Genomic DNA, 18219 nt, shown 5'->3' with positions numbered 1-18219 from the left:
CTCCTCACTTTCAGTCCCATCTCATATTCTAGCTCCCAAGAGTTATGGCACCATTAGAAGATTTTTTTTTCTGTAATCAAACTATGATAATTCTTTTTATAATGGTGCAATTATCTCCTCTCATCTGGTTTCACCTTAGCTAGCTCAGTGAGTCATAGACCTTTACATCTACTGCATCTACGCCCACTGATGATCAACAAGGAGCGACAGTCCCTGGGATTCATTTGCTCTCCACAATAGATCTACAAGGAAGCACTTGCTTAGACACCCTTCAGTACAAGCTCTGAAATAAAAATGTGCAGGCAGATTGTACTGCCTACTTTATGTATTCATTTTTTTTAATGATTCCCACTAAAAGAAGGTCTAATTCTTTCTCTCCTGATAGAGAAACATTGTAAATCATGTTACAATCACTATTATTGTGGCTATAAAATAATAGTATAAATAATGCAAATACAGCTCAGCACCTCTAGTTCCTTAACTGTCCTGTGTTAAGGACAGTGAACCTTTCCTTAACTCTCCTGTGTTAAGGACAGTGAACCTTTCCTTAACTCTCCTGTGTTAAGGACAGTGGACCTTAATCACCTTTCAGTGGTCTTTTTTATTCTTCTTACAGATAAGAGTAATGGTTAGGACTGGAGAAGTCCTGCAGAGCTAGCACCACAGTGAGAGGTGTCTTCTGCCTAGAGCAAGACTAAAGTAACCAGATTAAAAGGATCAGTACCTGCTCTTACATTTGGAAGTAGTCATGTCTTACAAGCAGCTGTTGAACACAAAAGATTTCTGATAGGCTCATGTTTTCAGTTTTAAGTCATGCATAGAGGACATAAATGAACCATGTCAAGAGAAATTCTTGTTTGCTAAACCCTCTATGAGTCCTACCATGGAACAACTTTGACTCTTAAACAAGATTTCCTTTGAGTCCTGGCTGATCTTCCTTTAGAAATCTTGAGAGTGGTACATAATTTCCACTCTGTGAGCATCTAGCCAGGGCTGAGAATGGAATGAAAAATGAATAAATAACAAAAAGCTTATGATATTACTTCCATTTGGCATCTTATGTGTTTACATTTTAGATACATATATGACGGAATGAGTTTTTTTGGTCAGAATTACTCATGAAAAGCAGAGTTCAAAGTGGTGAGTGCATGAACAACATGCATGGGAGCCAAAATATGCATGTACAAGCATTCATGCCAGAAATTCTTGCGTATTCATGGAATGTGACTCCTCTGACCAGGTTTGAGCAGGCAGGGAAGGTAATATCAATCTTCAGTGGCTGCTGCTAATCCATATGGTAAAAGCCCCAGCAATATGGGGTTTCTAAAATTCATTCCAATAATGACTCCATTCAAGCACAGCACGTGTTTTCCTTCCCAGACAACAACCAAAAGGGTTTTAAGGCTATGTCACTCATGCTCAGGCAGCATCCCTGGGAAGGCCATGGCTGAAAAGGGACCCTGGTCCCTCAATGGAATGTGGTGATTGTGATTTGGGAAGTAATAATCTTTGTACTTTGTAACCTTCTTAGTGGCATGAGATAAACCCTGCAATCTCTTTGTTCCTCCACTCCCTGCTTATAAAATGCTGATAATGCTGCTCTTCTTTCTAGAACTCAGAAGAAATGGGTCTGTGTGGCTCTTGGATGCTGCAGTGCCAGGATTGCACAAGCACTGATAGAGAGAGCACCCTTTGTGGAAACCAAGCTGAGTTGGTTTAAACCAGAAGAGAATGAACCACAGCCAGGCAATAGGGTTGATGAGAATACTACCCTCACCTGTGAGTTACTAGGGACAAACCAATCTAATGTGCCAAAATTTCTCCCTCGTGACTTGTAAGCCAAGTCCTCTTGAGTTCAGTGGGAAAATGCTGGAATGCATGACGTTTCATTACCAGATATTTAGTCTAGGGCAGACAAATTCTGGTGTGACTTTGATCTCCAAAGCTAGGACATGTACTCAGAACACTGCCTTATGGTTCCTTTTTTAACCAAACCTGTGTAAATCAATGTGCATCTGGCAAGGACCAACTCTCCATGTTGTGCAAAACCAACTGCCCAGTGTGGGCCTAGGGGACACATTGAATGAGCTCCTCGAGCTGGATCATAGCCTACAAAGGAAGCGAGAGTTCAATATATGAACAAAATCAACAAAATTTATTTAGGAAAGCAGTGCATCTTCCACCAAATTTAATAGGTTTTTCTTTTCCTTTTCTGTCTTGTACATGTTTCTTCCTCACTCTCTTAGCTTCACAGCATTGCTCTTCTCAGTCTCTGCTTCATTGTACACTTTGGGGAGAGTCCAGCCAAAATCTCTTTTCTCCAGGAAATACAGATTTTAAAAAAATGTAGACAACAAATGTTTTTCAAGTCTCAATATTAATTTGATCATGCAGTTTTATATCAAACCATCTCCCATTGAATAATATCTGGGAGCAGGCAATTTCAGGATTATAAAAGAATCTGTAAAATTACATAAGAATTCTCCTTTTGATGTAGGAGCTTTAAAGCTGCACCTTCATTCAATCAGGAAGATAATTTCCTCTATGCAGCAAGTTTCAAATTCTGCTTATGACCTTGGTGTCATGACAATTTTGGTACTAACTTATTCCACACTTCAAGTATTGCTACTAGAACTGTGAATAATCATCAAAATTAACTAGCCTATAGACTGATTAAATAATTTCCTCCAATTTGCATTTGATATGTTTATTAAGTGCTGGAGGGTGCTATTTGCACTTTTTACTGCTGTTAAGCACTGTGTCTGGGTTTTTGGCACAGTACTATTTTTGGCAGTACTATTATGGTTACTACAAAATTTTTATCAGATTACGGCATGAGTTACCATTTGATATTGTAAAAATGCCAGTAGGTAGTAGATAAATATTAAGATACAATTAGCTGCCACTACCTTCTATTGCTTGGGAATTCATTAATATCGAGATAAGGCTGCTTTCTGTGGCAATGACAATTATTTTTACAAATTGCATATTCGTACAAGAAATGGTGCAAGAGAGAAGCTGACTATAAATGATGTAAACATATGTCACAATATTAAAGCTCCAGAAAATACAAAGTACTGCCCATGTGTTATTCTTCATGCTTTGCTTGTCCTGCCACTCTCTACAGGACCTATTATCCACAACAAGCAACTCCCTGTGGGAGGTTTTTATTTTGAAGCAGATGAAACTATTGGTGCTAATAGTCAATAAAAACTGTGATTTGAAATGCATTGGAAATAGATGTTTTTAAATGCATGTCTTGGCCCTTTGCACAAGAAAGTGGTTTCTAATGCCAATGTGCATTAGAAATGCACTTGTACTATACTTAGATGTGGTTCAACCACAGTTACAACACGGCCATTAAAGAGCATTAACAAAAAAAAAAAAAGAAAAAGAAAAAAAAGGTAGAAAAGAAAGAATACAGGTTAAAAGGGAACATGTTCTGTTGCTCAGCTAAAGGATTTCTCTATAATTAGACAACAAAATTGTTCAAAATTAGACTAAATAGATAAAGTATTGATACCTTGGAGAACATAAACATACCATACAGAAAACATGCTTACTTACATTTTATCTTGTAAAGAATTCTAAAGACTTCCAGCATGGCTTGGGAAACTAGCTTTAAAACAATTAACTGGCAAGTCAGAAAATACTGTGGACTCCTCTCTTGGAAGATTCATATCTGTTGGTCAGGGAAAGTAAATTCTCACCTGTCATCCCCAATGTGTTTCTGGTGTCTTCCCAAAATGCAACTACTTCTGACCAGCTGCAAATCTCAACTAATCAAACCCACAGGAGCCAAATGGCACAAAAATTAAATCTACGGTGAGTAATGTCGGGTAAAGGAATAATATGTGTGACCATGTGATTGCCTGCATTCCTGGGCTAGAGCTGGAGAGAAGTGGGAAATGCCCAGCTGCCTTAGTTGGACCTGACTCAAAACTTCATCCGCTTTGGTTCAGTTCTCAAAATAGGGCACATGACCTCTAAGTAAGACAGTACAGTAGGCTGCTTTTACACTACATCGCTGCTCCTGCAGCCCCTAACACAAATTCGCTCACTTTTCTAAGCACAGGAGGATGTACAATTTGACACTTGCTGAGTTCCAGTATTATCTTGTTTTGTAATAAATTATCCATAGCAAATTTGCCCCTATCTTTAGGAAAAGAGATGACAGCTGCTGCAAGAGTGCCCTAACACTTGTCTGTCTGATGCTTTCAGTATCATGTATGTGACATGAGTAAACCTCATAGAAAATCTAGTATGAGCGAAGAGAATTGGTCATTGGAGGTGTCCGCGCTGCTCCTCTTGACCTACTTGGAAAACTGTGACTTGATTCTTTGCAGCTTCCCCCACCGCAACACAGCTGCAGAAGGCAGCAAAACAGGACCACTTTTAACCAAATCTGAAATGGGCTATATATACATTTGTATGCCTTTGAATAACATTATTTCCAAACCTTGCAAAGCCCTGTCATTACTTTATCAAGCCCACTACACATCCCCCTTTTCTTTCCCCCATGGAATTGGCATAATGAGAAAATATAGCCTTTTCTCTTCACAGATAAAGATCCAAATTGCATTTTAAAATCTGACAACTACGTAGTCTGATTTTTTAAAATAAAACAGATAAACTCCCCTTCTCATTCAAGATGGGATCGTATTTGTTAGTGACAGCTGTTAAAATGCTGCTAAAAATAGGTATAGTGTCAACCACTAAAAAGCTAAGTGCTCCTGTGAACCACAAACAGAAAACAAATAAGGTTTCTACTGAATTTGTGGAAAAACTGTGAGCATCTTGCACATACCGTGAAAGGTGCTTTATTCTTCCAGCAACCATCTCTGTCTGTGTCACAGGGGAAAGGGAAGGGATCAAATGTTTGGTACTAAGGCAGTAGATCGGTATATTCCTTCAATTTTATTTTATATTTCCTTTTTGTTCTTAAAAATACAATAAAAAAGATGATGTAACACAAAGGTTACATCGAAGCATTTCAAACGCCGTTTTCATTTACAGCTTTACCCTGAAAAAAAAAATCAAGAAAAGTAAAAAAAAAAAGTGCAACCAAAGAGGCAAATACACTGTAATTCTAAATTAATAAAAAATAGTTGTTCTGGCTAGGCCAGTTATTGGGAGAGCAGACTGTGTGCTTGGATGCTTTTTGCATGGCTGTAACTTGCTGGGTTCCTTGCAGAGTTGTGTGAAACTTTCCTCTGCCTTGGAATTGCAGCCTCCAGCCCATCCACGGTAGTTCTGTTCAATTAATAAATGAGCTGTATTCCAAACCAGATGTATGACACGAAATGAGTAAAAAGAGAGAGAACAGAATTGTTCACATTCGATGTTATAATACATCTCAGTAGGTTCCTCCTTTTTAGCTAGATTATGGCTAAAAATAGAGCACTAGTGTAGGCACAGTGAAATATGATTTGCTTCCAATAATACAGTAAACTAATTGTGAAATTAAGCTATTGAATGTGCCGTTATCTCCGAGTCTGGCCTCACCAGCACTTTCTGCTTCCCTGTTTAACATTTATCAAGTTACCCACAAACTCTGACAGATGCAAACAACAGCTGATAAAATAATGCCTTTTCCAAGGCCCCAATCCTACAGACTTCGGCACAGGTAAAATTCTTGGCGAGCAGCCCTTTCCCACGTTTAAAGACTTGCATCGAGGCTATTAAAATAGGGTCAAGACTTTCATTCCTCCAATGCATATTTTTTTTCCTCAGGATGTTTAAATGAAGAGACATTTAATGCCCTGAACTCAAACACAATCAGTTCTAAAAGACCTTAGGCACAAATTAAATATTATTTTAAAACCAGCAACACTGTTAGCACCAATTTTTCTGTTAATGTGTGGAATCGGAGCGCGTTTGCCCCACCGCAGCCCCGCGAGCGCGGCGTGGATGCTCCCGCTCCTTGCCCATATTCCGGGACACAAGGGCACGCTGGGGGCCAGCGGGGACCGGCTCCCCCCGCCCGGCAGCGGCGGGGACTGGGGGATGGAAGGCGCAGGCCCGGCGGGGAGGGGGGGCGCAGCCTCCTCCCGCAATCCCGTCCAGAGGCGCTCCGCTCCCCGCAGCCCGCCGGGGGCCAAGCGGGGCGGTCGGAGCAGGGAGGGGAGGGGTGTTCCGCCGCCGCCGCCGCCGCCGCCGCCGCCAGGGCCGGGAGAGACGCTCCGCCTGGGGAAGGGCACGGGGAGACACTCCTCCTCCCCCGCCGCCCGCCCTCCTTCCCTTCCTCCGGCAGCTCCGCGAACCAGGAACCGCGGCGGCGGCGGGCTCCGTGCGTGAGAAACCCCGCGGCGCCGGGAGCCGCCGGGGCGGGCGGCGCGAGAGGGGGCGGCGGGGGCGCCGCGGCCGCCGGGCGCTGCGAGGGGCCGGGAGACACCGGAGGGGGCGGAGGGGAGGAAAAAGTTTACACCCTCGCCACTCTCCTCCCTCCTCTTCCTTGGTGGCGCAGATGGGAGTTTTACCTGGAATGACATAAGTTTGATTTTTTTTTTTCAGGTTTGTTTTTTGATTTTTTTTTTTGGAGGGTGTCTCTCTCCCTCCCTCTCCGCCCCCTCTTCTTTTGCCGTCCCCCCCCCCCCCCCCCCAAAAAAAAAACCTCCTTCCTCCCCCATCGGTGCTGGATCCACCCCCCGTTCCCCTCTGCCGGCGGGCGAGGGTGTGACCCTCGGGAACACCCACCCACCTAGGCGTCCATGGTGGGAGCTGTCCGCCGAGCCGAGCCGAGCCGCGGGCACCCCGCCGCCTGCCGCCGCAGCTCCCTCCCGCCGCCCGGCCGCGCTCCCGGTGCTTCCTCCGCTTACTTTTTTTTTTTTTTTTTTTTTTTTTCTACTCTGGGTGGCGGTGCGGGCTCCCGGATGGTTCGCTGCCAGTAGCCGGGGGCCGCGCCTTCCCCCCCCGCCGCGCCACCATGTCCTAAGGGAGGTGAGTGAGTGCAGCGCGGAGCCTTGCGCGGGGCGAGCAGCGGCGCGGGGGGCAGCGGGGCGGGTGTCCGACACACCGGCCAGCGTATCCAGGTCACGGCTAGTCCCGTCCCCATCCGTGAAAACTTCGCGGGAAGGACACGTCCATTGCTCGCCAGCGCCCGCGGGGAAGCGCGGCGGTGGTGGCGGCTGCTCCTCCGCGGGTCGCGCCGCGGGCGCTGGGAGCCGCCGCCTCGGCCCGTGAGTGTGGGTCGATATTTGGCAGAATAGGAAAACGAGAGGGGCACGTGACACCCCAAATCCTAGGGATGTTGGCGCTTTCGCCGTGACTCCGTACAAACCCGCAGCAGCACACGCGGGGTCCCTGCGGGCGCGTACGGGCGATTGCGGGAGAAGGTGCGCGGTGCCCGGCGCTGCCGCTGCCCGGCGGGCTCAGCCCCCCGTCTCCCTCCCGGGGGCACCGCTGTCACCCTGCGGGGCCGTGGAACTGTCCCCGCCGGGCCGTGGGGCGCACCGGGGGCCGGGAGCGGGGCTTTCAGGGGCCGCTGACCGGGGGCTGGGGGCGGTATTTAGCGAGCGAGTTGGGAGCGCATCGCCTGAAAGTTTGCTCAGCGGCTTTTTTTCCTTTCCTTTTATTTTTTTTTCTTTTTTTTTTTTTTTTTTTTTTTTAAGGCTTGTCTGGGAAATGGGTATTCCTGCAGCCGGGACCCAGGCACCTAGGGGGGACACTGAGGAATAGGAGGTGGCAGCAACCTCGGGGCCAGGGGTCGTTCCGGCGGCTCCTCTGGCTGGCGGGAGGCAGCGGGCGGGGCGCCCGGCGGGATGCGCGGCTGCCGCGGAGCGGAGCCAGCCCGGCGGGAAGCGGAGGACGAGTCCTTGAACCCTCCTGCGCTCCTCCGTCGTCGTTCCTCCGCTCCTTATTTTTTAATTTTTTCCCCCCATACATTTTTCTTCTTTTTTTTTTTTCCCTCCACCTAATTATATTAATTTTTAAAAATTTCCCTGGGTAAATCACCGCTGCATCAGAACGGTGCGCATTCATGCGCCGCTGACAGGCGGAAACCCCGGGCCGGCGGAGAGGCGATGCCCGGCCCTGCCGCCGGCGCGGCGCGGGCACCGGGCGGGGGCGGCCGCGCCCCGCGCACCTCACCTGTGCGCGGGGTCCCGGGGCCGCCGCGCCGCCGGCCTCGCCGGGGATGCCCGGGGCGGTGCGCGGGGACCCCGCGGGCGGGCGGGCGGAGCGCGGGGGCCGCGCGGTCCCTGCGGCTTTAAGGAGATGCGTTTCCCAGGCTGTGTCGCAGCAACTTTGTATCAGTCATGTCGCCCGGCGGGTGACTGACGGCGCCGCGCAGCCAATGGCGCGTCCGCCTGGCCCCGGCCGCGCCGCGCTCCGAGGCGCGCCCGCCAATCGCGGCGGGCGGCGGGCGGGACGTAAACTTGAACTTTATGTGGGCATGTGACATGTTTTTAAAGGACTTGGCACCTTTTCCCGTCCCCTCCCGGGTGCCGCTCCGTGTCACCGGGCGGCGCGGCTCGCCTCGGGCGGGCGGGCAGGCGGGGGAGGGGCGGGGGAGCCGCGCCGCCCGCCCTGCCGCTCCGCTCTGCCCTGCGCTCCGCTCCGCGGGGGCTCGGGGACGCGCCCCGCCGCAACAGGTACCGGAGCCGGGCCGGGCCGGGGGCACCGCTCCGCTCCCCGGACCGCGGCGGGAGGTGCGGCTGGCGGGGAGTGGCAGGAGCCGGGGAGGCTCGGCAGCGGGGCCCGGACCCTCCCCGTTGTGAAGGGCGGGGAGCGGCGTTTGCGCTGGAAGAAGCGCTTTTCTGCATCGCTCGGGGGGCGGGCGGCAGGAGGGGGACGGCGGGGCGGGCTCGGCCGAAAGCGGGTTTGGGCTGTCGGATCCCCCCTCCCCCGCGGACTCCTGGGAGGGAGGGAAGGGAGGGAGCGGAGGGAGCGAGCTTCCGGGCACTGCTAGGCTCCCCCACGCGTGACAGCCCGGACTGCACCTGCGGGAGAGCAGGCTGGCTTGGGGGCGTGGGGGACAGGGATGCAAAGCGGTGGCTGCTCCCTGGGAGCTGCGGTGATGCTCCTCGCGCCGTAGGGTAAATTGGGAAATCGGCGTGCGCGCTGCCTGCGTGGGTGCTAACGCTGGGGGACGCGGGGACCCGCGCCCGGTTCCGCTCGGGTCCGAGGGCGGCCGTGCCGGGGCAGCGCCGGTGGCGGGGCTGCCTGCGCCGCTCCGGTACCCTGGAGAAAGGGGGTAAACCCCAGCCCAACCATGAAACTCAAGTCCCCTGGGCAGTCTTGTATCAGCGGGGTGGCTGGCGGACAGTGAAACTTCAAGGAAATTTGGTTTGCACCGAGAATTAAGAAGTGGGTGGCCGCTTTGAGCCATCAATTTATTTTCTTGTGGTTTTCTTTCTTTTTTTTTCTTTTTTTTTTTTTTTTAGTGAAACTGGGCTTACTTCAGATTTCCCCGTATCTAGGTGACCTTTTGGTTGCAGGGATACCAGGTACCATTTGATTTTTTATTTGGCTGTTGCTGTGAGATTAGTTTCATGCCTAATTGATCGGAGGTTTGTGCTGCGGAGGGCTGTGTTTGTTGATATGTTTGGGGTGAAATACACAGCTTGCAGTGTCTCAGTAATTCTTCGGAGAGGGAGTCTGGGTATCTACTGTGCACACAGTGTCTCTTGCTTTGTAAAGTGTCAGATAGAGATGATTTTGGTTCCAGTATGTAACACTGCTGAGCTTTAGTTGTGGGTATCTGTGGATGTTTCAACCCCCAGTGAGATTTGTTTAGTGAAAGTTAGTAAAAAGGCATATGTGTGCGCTAGGTGAAGTGTGGATTCTGTGGATAGATGTGCTAGTGAAGTTGAAACAAGTTCTGCCTGAAATAACAAAACCAAACCCTAATGCTACCAGTAACCCCTGAGATGATTAAATTGGTTCTGGTATCCACTGAGGCACTTGAAGGTGACAGAAACCGTCACTCCCAAAAAATCCGTTTGCTGCTGCATTCTTCCTAATTTATATCTGTCATTTTAAACTGAACTTGTATTAGGCCACAAATAATCTCTGCTGCTTTCTGATCCTCTCGGATATATTTGCCAGCCTTTGCAAGTGCAGGATCAGGGCATTTTCTACTTTCCTTTCCTTTGATTGACTCAGATTTTTATTTGCTGAAGTTTCAGCGTATGCTCAGCTATTGATTATATATGAAGTTTGAATTTTACTTCTGTAGGAGAAGTTGCTACAAAGCTCAAACACTGGTGTAATGTTAGGCCTGTAACAGAGATTTCCTGGTATGCAATGGTTCTGCTGGTGCTTCTGGGACTGTTAAATCCTAATTTTAAGCCTTAACTAAGTTTCCTGGTTTTCAGAAATGCAGGTCACTCACAGCTGCAGTTGATTTCTCTAGGAATTAGGCTTGCTCAGCACTTAAATCAGGGGTAGGTGATTATCTGTGACTTTATGTGGAATTAGGCACTTCTGTCTGAAAATTTTAGACTATAGGAATGTGATTTAATATACATGATGATGTGAGATGCATAATTCTAGATTCTAATAAAATTTGTGCTTGAGGGTAATGTAAGCATTGGGCTCTAGTTCCAATTAAGTAAGGGCAAAGAGGTATTCAAGTAATTAAGTTTAAGGGTTTTTGTTTTGTTTTTATCATTTTGCTCATAATAGCTTAGTTAAATAGCGTTAAATAAAGAGGTTGAACACTAAATTAAATATTGGAAAATGTGTAAATGCAGAAAGGAAAAAAATATTTGCATAATATTGATATTGTTACTGTTGGCACTTGAGTTTCTGCAGTTCTAATGATACTATAAGCCAAATCCTTAAAAAATTAAAAATTGTTGTTACTTATATGTGGTTTTCAGATTATTAGAGACTGGGTCATGCATTTTTCTGCTTGCCTTGAGAAAGTGGCATGTGGGATGGGAAGGGTTTTTTTTAGGGTCCATTTTAGAACAAGGTTTACCTCTTTTTCCCTCTTGCTGGCTGCTGTGGAAGTTTGTACAATTGGCAGAGTTACGGATCCGTTTAATAGCCATGCATTCCCACCTAGTCTGATCCCCTTCCTCTGTGGCAGAAATGTTTCTTACTGATCTGCTGTCCTACTTCTCTCCCCACACCTTCATGTTTCCTTGGGAGGTTGTACAAGAAGTTTGTGTAGCTGGGAAGGGGAAAGTGGGCTCCCAGCCCCTCAGAATCACTGGTTCCTTCTAAAGCATCCTGTCTTATGCTGAATAGTGAGGGAGATGAAGAGACATACCCTTAAAACAGCAGTCTCCTTTGTTTTGTTGTCCCATAACATGGCAGTGGAAGGTCTTTGGAGGAGCAGAGCTGTAATGAGCAATTTCCACAGGGTTTTCATCCTGCATGTCCTTTCAGGACCTCTCTGGATCTCCTCCTTCCTTGCTCCTCTTTCCCTTTTTTAGGTGAGGTACAGCTCCTGGTACAGCTGGCACTAACCATGGGGCTGTGGCCAGGGAGGGTGGGTGGTTGTGCTGACATTGCCAAGCCATTCCTTTTGGAACAGGGCTGGGAGCAATAATTTGGGTGTTTCCTAACTGCTTAGCTGTTTTCTCCCTGAGCCCATAGGGCTGTCATATCCATGAGACCTTTCCCTCGGTTTGATTGAAATTGGACAAATGGTTGAGGATGATGGATGGGGCAGGGAAATGGGACTGGCATGCAGAGAGAGAGAGGAGGATAGACAGAGAAAGCGGATACGCCTTGGTTCCTTAGGAAATTAGGAAATTTCCTTAGGAAGTCACACTGTCCTGTCATTAATTTTACTTTTTTATATATGTCTTTGCTAGTTATGGAGACAAAAGGATACCACAGCTACCCAGAAGGCTTAGATATGGAGAGACGGTGGGGTCAAGTTTCTCAGTCTGTGGAGTATTCTTCCATAGGTGCTGGAGAGCAGACTGATGACAGTAACTACATGGAGATTGTAAACGTCAGCTGCGCTGCCGGCACCTTCACAAACAGCAGTGCCCAAGGAAACAGCAAAGAAAAACCTGAGCTACTCTCATGCCTGCAGCAAGACAACAGCCAGCCTGGTCTCCTGCGCTCTGACATCAAAACCGAAACAGAATCCAAGGAGCTGTCGGCAGCGGTGGCCGAATCCATGGGTTTATATATGGATTCGATACGAGACGCCGATTACCACTACGATCAGCAGAACCAGGGAAGCCCAGGAAAGATCTATCAGAATGTGGAGCAGCTGGTAAAGCTCTACAAGGAGAATGGCCATTGCTCCTCTCCCCTCCACAGCTCCAGCAGGCCCTTGAGGTCTTTGATGTCGGACTCTGGGAGCACTGTGAATGGCGGTGCCATGCACACGATTGTCAAAAGCCCTATCATGTGTCAAGAGAAAAGCCCCTCAGGCTGCAGCCCTCAGAACATGGCCTCTTCAGTATGTAGTCCTGCGGGAGTTAATTCCATGTCCTCAACTACCGCTAGCTTTGGGAACTTTTCCATGCACAGCCCCATGGGGCAGGGCACCCCTCTGTCGCGCTCACCAAACGTTGAGAACCGGGGCTCCATGTTGCACAGTCCTGCGCACATTAGCAACGTCGGCTCTCCGCTTTCCAGCCCTATCAGTAGCATGAAGTCGCCGATCTCCAGTCCTCCCAGCCACTGCAGCGTGAAATCTCCCGTCTCAAGTCCTAACAATATCACTATGCGATCTTCTGTGTCCAGTCCTGCAAACCTGAACTCCAAAAGCTCCATTGCCAGCCCTTCCAATGCCAATAATAGGTCCACGCGTTCTAGTCCAGCGGTTAGCACTGTGGGATCATCCATCTGTAGCCCTGTAAACAACTCCATAGGGTTCCTGCCTTCTGGCACGCCAGTGGGGCCTAGTAGAAGCCAAGATACCGTTCCTAGTCCAGAAACAAAAGACAAGGGTGCTCAAGAACTCACGTTTCCTAAGATGGAGGAAATGGAGAACGCCATCTCCAACAACAGCCAGATAAACCTTGTTCAGTTCATAAAGCCCGAGCCAGATGGGTCCTTTGGTGGCGCCTGCATCGGCGACAGCAGCAGCAAAATGAACTCCGATTCCCCCTTTTCAGTACCAGTGAAGCAAGAGTCGGCCAAACATCCTTGTTCTGGTGCCTCCTTTAAAGGGAACCAAACAGTAAATCCTTTCCCATTTACAGATGGCTCGTATTTTTCTTTTATGGATGACAAAGACTATTACTCTCTTTCTGGGATTTTAGGACCACCCGTTTCTTCATTTGATGGAAATTGTGAAGGTAGCGGTTTTCCAAATCCAGGCCTACGTGTGGGGATTAAGCAGGAGCCTGATGATGGCAGCTATTACCAAGAGAACAATATACCATCCTCTGCCATTGTGGGTGTAAATTCAGGTGGACAGTCATTTCACTACAGGATCGGTGCCCAGGGCACGATATCCCTGTCGCGGCCGGTTGCTCGAGAGCAGACATTTCAGCACTTGAGCTCCTTCCCTGCTGTCAGCACGCTCGTGGAGACCTGGAAGTCTCATTCGGAGTTGGCATCCAGAAGAAGTGATGGGTATCCAGTTCTAGAATACATTCCAGAAAATGTGTCCAGGTGAGCTGGCAAATTTGGCAAATTGCTACTCTTTTTTTTTTTTTTTTTTTCTTTTTTTCCCCCTTTTTTTGTGTCTCATTGTTTTCCTTTCCTCCCCTGCATTAAACAAACAAGACATGAATTAAAACAAGGACCAGGGTGGTATATCTCCGTCTGATGCATAATTCTTTGTTTGAATTTCTGTTATTATTAGATTTGTGGCTATCTTGCTTTATTTTACTCTGCCTTTAATGAAAGTAAAGTTCTGGCTTTAATATTTAAGAAGAACATATTGTATTCTGTTGTTATTAGGTTTGAAGGTATGGCTTTAGTATGTTTATGAGCTCTTACTACTACAAATGTTGTTTTTCCTATAATGAGAGCTTAGTAAAATTGCTCTCTTGTGTCCTATAATGGTTATTTTTTTTTTTTAGCTGGAGCTTGAATGTGTGGTACCTCATATGAAATGTTGAGATGAGGATAAGAAAATGGTAGTGTCAGGAATCTCTTTTTGTGAAGATGCATGGTTCTGTGTTTGCAGTAGACTTTAACTGGTTAAGTTTAAAAAACTAAACAAGCCTGTGGCAACATATTATTTCTTTATTTTAACTGTAGGAACATTTGGTTTATATATATATAGAAAAATGCCTCCAGAAGGAGGAGGGCTGTTAAAACCTGATGCATTTGAAATGGAGAAATGGATAAACTGATCTCCTCACTTTGGTGGAAGAGAAATGAGCAAGTGCCATCTGAATTTGGCTTTCCTGGCTGATCTGTGGCAGCACGTCCTTCTTCAAGCAGGTGTCCTTGTATCTCATGAGGGATGCCTACTTTCCTAAACCATCCAGTTGCAGAGTCAATAGTACAAGTTCTGAAGCACCTCTAACAGCATGACAGAGTTCAAATGGCTGCACAGCATACCTATGTACCCAGCAGGCTGACCAAAGGCTTGTGCCAAAGCTCAAATAGCCAGTGACAGATTGGCATTTACCTTTCTCATGTTTTTTTTTTTTTTTTTCTCATCACAAGCTATGCAGCTGCCCTCAGTGAATGAAGCATCTGCCTTATTCTTGGAGTGGGGTGAGGAGGATGCGTGGTGTTTTCCATATTTGTATGATACTACAGATTTCTGAAAATAGTGTTGCAGTTAAAAGCATAATATCTAAAATAATGGTGCTTTTCAGGAGGGAAATCAGCCTGTCTACCCATAAGGAGAAAAAAAAAAGCCTTACCTGTTTTCATTTTATTCTCATTCTGTTCAGCATTGCTACAATCTCTCTATCATTTTGTAGGCCATACTTCACTTTTTCTTTGGCCATTTCCAATATGGCCTCAAAAAAAATGTACTTTTTAGTATACACAACTTGTGAGGACTGTATCCTATCATCATGTTCAACTTTGCATGTAGCTGGATATTTGTTATCATCCAGTCTTGGATTAAATGTACATTACTGGATTAAGGAAGATGGAGTCACTGTTTTCTAGTTATTTTACCTGATAAAATTTTCATAAATTGCATTATTTATATAGTGAGAAAAGTTCACCAGAAGACTGATAGAATGCCTGAATACAAAGACCCAATATTTTACTGCCTTTGTGGTTGAGCATTGTTGCTTGGAGAGGTAGCTCCTGCCAGATGTGAGAACTCTTGTGTGACTGAATGCTTGCACTGAGTCAAGGCTGTCATCCATTGCAGGGACAATAAACAAGGAAATAATGCAGGAAGAAGCATGGTTGCCGTCAATAGTTGTGTTTGGAGTGACAGTTTCTCATAAGGCTTTTAAAGGAGTCTTCTGATCTGATATTAGTCCGTGGTAGCTCTAGATCAGTAAATGTAATCAGATTTGATGATGACATAGGCTGGGTGCACTTTCCTTTGTTCTCCAAGCTGGTATCTCTGTAGGATTTGCAGGTGAGTGCAGCTGCCACTGCAGGATTGAAATCCTGAAATGTTTGGTGCTGAGAGCTGTTACGTGTGGAATTCTCTTCAGGTGATGGAGATCTGCAGGGTTGCGACACTCCAGGCATCCTGATCTGTACTCTAGATTAGGACATGTGTCATCATTTCAAATCTCAGAACTCAACCCCGTTATTTAACTAAATGTTGCTCTTAATCTGTCTGGTGATGGCTCTATGCCAACAGTGCAGCCAGGGACCTGTGCAAAGCCCTTAAAATTTTCAAGGTAAATTCCTTCAGAGATCTTTTTGGCAGTGCAGATTTGAGTGCAGAGGTGTCTGCTGAGATATTTGTCTGCTGGTGAGACAAATAAGATGTCACACATGTAAAAGCTCAGCCTTGCTATTGAACCTCAGACTGATCTTTATTTTTCTCTTCGTTTCTGTGCTGTCTTGCAGCTAGAACAGAGGAAATCATACTTAAATTTGTTGGTGCTCTTAGGTGTTGTAATAAAACACATATAGCTTAAAACTGTGCCAGACCCAACATCCCAAGCAAGGCTGGTTTCAGCTGTCCCATGTCCTTGTGGTACGGGGATCGCAAACTGCTTCTTCCTTCATGTCATTGGAACAGCAGCATAACACCTCTGTCCTCTACAGCTAAACCAGATCCTTGCTATTTCCAGTCGGGTTTTTTTCCTGGTGTGTCAATCATATCAGGCATCACATTTTGCAGACTTTTACAGCATGTGATTAACCCTTTGAAGTTTGCTATATTTTGAAGTTTCTGGTATTCTGAGTCTTGGTCTTTTTTTTTTTTTTTTTTTTTTTTTGTTTGTTTGCAATATAAATAGCTGCAAGCAAAGAATAAGGTGAAGGGAAAAAATAGGCTGCATGGTTCTCTAAAGCCAGTAGATGACCAGCATAAAATACATCTTGTTTTAGCAGCATTATTTTCTGAACCCTGATGTCATACCCTTTCTGAACTGCCTCAGACTTGCAGCTTATGTGGTGAAAAAGAGTGGATGGCCAAAAGAAGATGACTTTGACTTTTCATATTGATAATGAATCTTTAGGATATTGCTATTAAAAAAAAAATCGCATTAGTGTGTCCCCTTTCTTGAATCAGTTACTGGTGGTCGTGTCTAATAACCGTAGTTGAGGCATTTAAAATGCCTTGCTGCCTTGTTGACTGTGCCAATCACCCACTGCCAACTGGAACATTTATCTTTTTCTCCTTCAGTTACTTTTATTAGATGTGCGCAGTTATGGTTCTTTTTAAGTTAGTTGATAGTAACTTTTTTATAACATTGCAGCTTGTGCTGTTTGGGGAACAAGAGCTTCTTAAGGAAAACCAAATTGCCTTTTTCCCTTTTAAATATTTTTCTTCTGCTAATATGTATGCAGAACATGTCTTTGTTTTTGAAAGATTTTACATTTGTAATTTTTAATAAAGGGTGAATCATACTTGTCTGTCTGTGAGTATAGATTCCTCCTTCCACAAATTGCATTTCTAAGAAGTACTGGTTTCTAAACTAAATAATAGCTAAGTGGGCTTGAAAAAGAAGGTATGTGCAATTGTATGATGTCATTGATGTCATTCTGTCTACACAAAGAGTCCAGATAAGATTTCACTATTAGGTGATCAGTGCTTGTCTGAATTGGGGTGCTAGCCTAAGCCCCATGATTGTGCCAATTATGTGATTTTCAAAATGGCCTATGAAAATGTCATGGTTGCTTAAAACACCAGTAAAAATTGAGGAGGATGACCTTTCTGCTGCATTAGCTCTTACCTAAAGCTTCTTGTGCAAATGTGCCTTTTCCCTCTAATTTCCATATTAACTCATGTATGTACACACATGTACTTGCTTTTCTTGGTGCTTGTGATGGAAACAGAGGGCTGATACTCCCTCCTACTGCCTTTCTTCCTGGCAATTCCACTGGTGTAATCCAGTGTGGGAGGAATTCACAAAGTTTGGTGTGCTATTCAGAAAGTTTAGGTTTTAAATATGAATTGCATATGTTTATCTATAATAGTGTTTCAATTAATTTTTGATCAGACATTGGTAGTATTTTAGGGATGACTTATACCTGTCTTTTCCTGAGCCATTCACACGTGTCAGTATTTATTTCTTAGACCCTACTTGAAAAAGTTCCCCCAAAAAGCCATCTCTTCCAACCAAAAACCAGAAAGCAACCCAACAACCTCATCTTGATTTACCTGTAGCCTTTACTGGCTTGAATTTGATTCTGGTTAAAATCTGATTTCAGGCTATTGCAAGTATTTTTGTAAATAAACTTGTATGTTAAATATTATCTAGAATAGTCACTTATCAGAATTATACCTGCCAGAAAGATAAAGGTCTGGTAAATATTATTTTTAGAATTTATGAATGGCCTTGACCTCTGTTTGCTGACGGACTTTATGAGAAAAGGACTGTGCTGTTAAAATATTCTCCATGCCTGGCAGGACTGTATTCCCGTTTATCTTCCCAAAAATTTACTGTGCAAACCTTTGTCAGAAATGATTATCTAACACCATGGACCATAGCCTCAAATCTATATTTTTCCTCTGTTTCAATTTGAGAAGGTATACTTGTTTTTGTAGGTTCTTGTATAATTTTGTGTCTTTTTTTAAATGCAGCTTTCGGTATAGTCTTGACATAGATGGGACCTCTGCATATTCTTTATTTCTCGCTAAAGAAATTAGAAGTCTGTATTCATATGTCAGCCCAGGAGGTTGAAAGGTTCTCTTGGGCATACCAGCATGCATTGAACAGCCTTTACTTTCTACAGCTTTCTTTGTTGTTA

The 18219-nt window shown here is 45.7% G+C and overlaps 2 protein-coding genes across 7 annotated transcripts in view; one reads left to right on the top strand and one right to left on the bottom strand.

The window, feature by feature from the left end:
• Window positions 1-2134: 2134 nt before the first annotated feature.
• LOC115495058 (uncharacterized) lies at window positions 2135-7980 on the bottom strand. The gene is made up of 3 exons (XM_072928963.1): window positions 7968-7980; window positions 6701-7357; window positions 2135-6479 (listed from the first exon to the last, which is right to left on the bottom strand). Exons 1-3 carry the CDS (start codon window positions 7978-7980, stop codon window positions 5854-5856), a joined length of 1296 nt encoding a protein of 431 aa, XP_072785064.1. The 3' UTR covers window positions 2135-5853.
• Window positions 6794-18219, top strand: part of NR3C2 (nuclear receptor subfamily 3 group C member 2) — a 189402-nt gene continuing 177976 nt past the window's right edge. For 2 of the 6 annotated variants that reach the window (XM_030270212.4, XM_072927785.1), the window contains exons 1-2: window positions 6794-6939; window positions 11769-13533. In XM_030270212.4, the coding sequence (XP_030126072.2) occupies window positions 11771-13533 (1763 nt within the window). In that variant the 5' untranslated portion in view covers window positions 6794-6939; window positions 11769-11770. 6 annotated transcript variants of the gene reach the window in all.

Source organism: Taeniopygia guttata, chromosome 4, assembly GCF_048771995.1.
Source record: "Taeniopygia guttata chromosome 4, bTaeGut7.mat, whole genome shotgun sequence".
Lineage (NCBI taxonomy): Eukaryota > Metazoa > Chordata > Aves > Passeriformes > Estrildidae > Taeniopygia > Taeniopygia guttata.
The sequence above is the reverse complement of the archived record's forward strand: the minus strand, read 5'-3'. Positions and strand labels throughout refer to the sequence as shown.